A 1,258-nucleotide genomic window follows, 5' to 3' on the forward strand; every position below is an offset into this window, starting at 1 on the left:
TATTGTGTACAGTAATACACTATTAGTAGGATGTAAACAGTGCATGTGCATTAGAAGATTAGTGATTTAAATCTTATTTGTTGTCTTTCTAGAAAATGCAACTCATTTCCGCCTTGCAGCGACCTCTGACCTGACCCCAGGGCCTCTCAGGAGGCGCTGGCCTTTACCCGCGGCCAGAAGGGGGTCTCTGCCACTGCTGGCCATGTTAATCTCTTCTGTATGTTAATCTCCGGTGGCCTTCGGCCGGCGGGCGGTTCCGCAGCTGTTCGAGGAGCTGCAGCAGCCGGAGGAGGAGCGCAGACAGCGGGCTCTCAACTCTCTGTGCGACCTGATGCACGACCCGGAGCGGATCTACCAGACTGTTAACGGCGGTAACTGTCAGCCAAAGATCCGGTTCTACATCAAGAACTCTGACAGCTCACTTCTCCATTCACACTGCCAACATTTACATTTTATTACACTGAAATATACTTTAAATACAAAGTTTACAAGTTGAACAGTTTATACAAAATAATCACAGGGTCACTATAAAAAAGTAATCTGATTACCTGTTAAAAACATGTAGTTATTCAGTATCCTAATCCAAGTATCACCATATTAAAGTAACTTGATTACTTTCTGTTACTTTTGGATGACCTCAACAGCAAATGTGTAAATAACAACAGAAATATCACTAATCAATAAGTATTGATCAGTGTATTGGATCATCAACAATATATAATGAGTCCTCTGCAGAGTGTGTTTAAATAAAAACGGATGTATTTTATCATTCTAATCCATATTTGTAGTAAACATTGATTCTATATATTATTCACTCTTGTTCTTTCTTCAGGTTTTCTGGAGCAGGTTGAAGGTTTTGTTGAAAGGACGGACGATTCAACGTCAGAAAGAAAACCTGCAAACTGCTTCACATACTGACTGCCTCACAGCACTCGCAGGTACAGACAGACAGGGAGGAGGAGACAGACAGACAGGAGGACTGAGAGACAGGACAGACAGGAGAAGACAGACAGGAGAGAGACAGGACAGGACAGAACAGACAGGACCAGGAGACTGACAGGACAGACAGACAGACAGGTGGTAGAAATCATGGATTCTCAGCCAGATTTGATTCAATAATTGTTTCCTGATGAGCTGGTTTGATTCTCTGCTGTTGACCAGCAGGGAGGCGGATAACACAGGCAGAAGACTTCCAGGTTGGTTGGTTTCTCGCTCTCCTCCTCAGACAGGCCCTGCTCTCCTCCTCCCTCCTCCCTCC

General features: G+C 44.4%; 1 protein-coding gene across 1 annotated transcript; it reads left to right on the forward strand.

The window, feature by feature from the left end:
* Positions 1-227: 227 nt before the first annotated feature.
* On the forward strand, positions 228-846 carry rsph14 (radial spoke head 14 homolog; the record flags this gene model as incomplete). The annotated part of the gene is given in 2 exon segments (XM_035677357.1): positions 228-371; positions 833-846. Coding segments are annotated over 2 exon segments (158 nt in total), but the record flags the coding sequence as incomplete, so codon positions are not given.
* Positions 847-1,258: the final 412 nt, after the last annotated feature.

The sequence above is a fragment of the Morone saxatilis genome, unplaced genomic scaffold, assembly GCF_004916995.1.
Source record: "Morone saxatilis isolate NCDOM2014 unplaced genomic scaffold, NCSU_SB_2.0 Contig534, whole genome shotgun sequence".
NCBI lineage: Eukaryota > Metazoa > Chordata > Actinopteri > Moronidae > Morone > Morone saxatilis.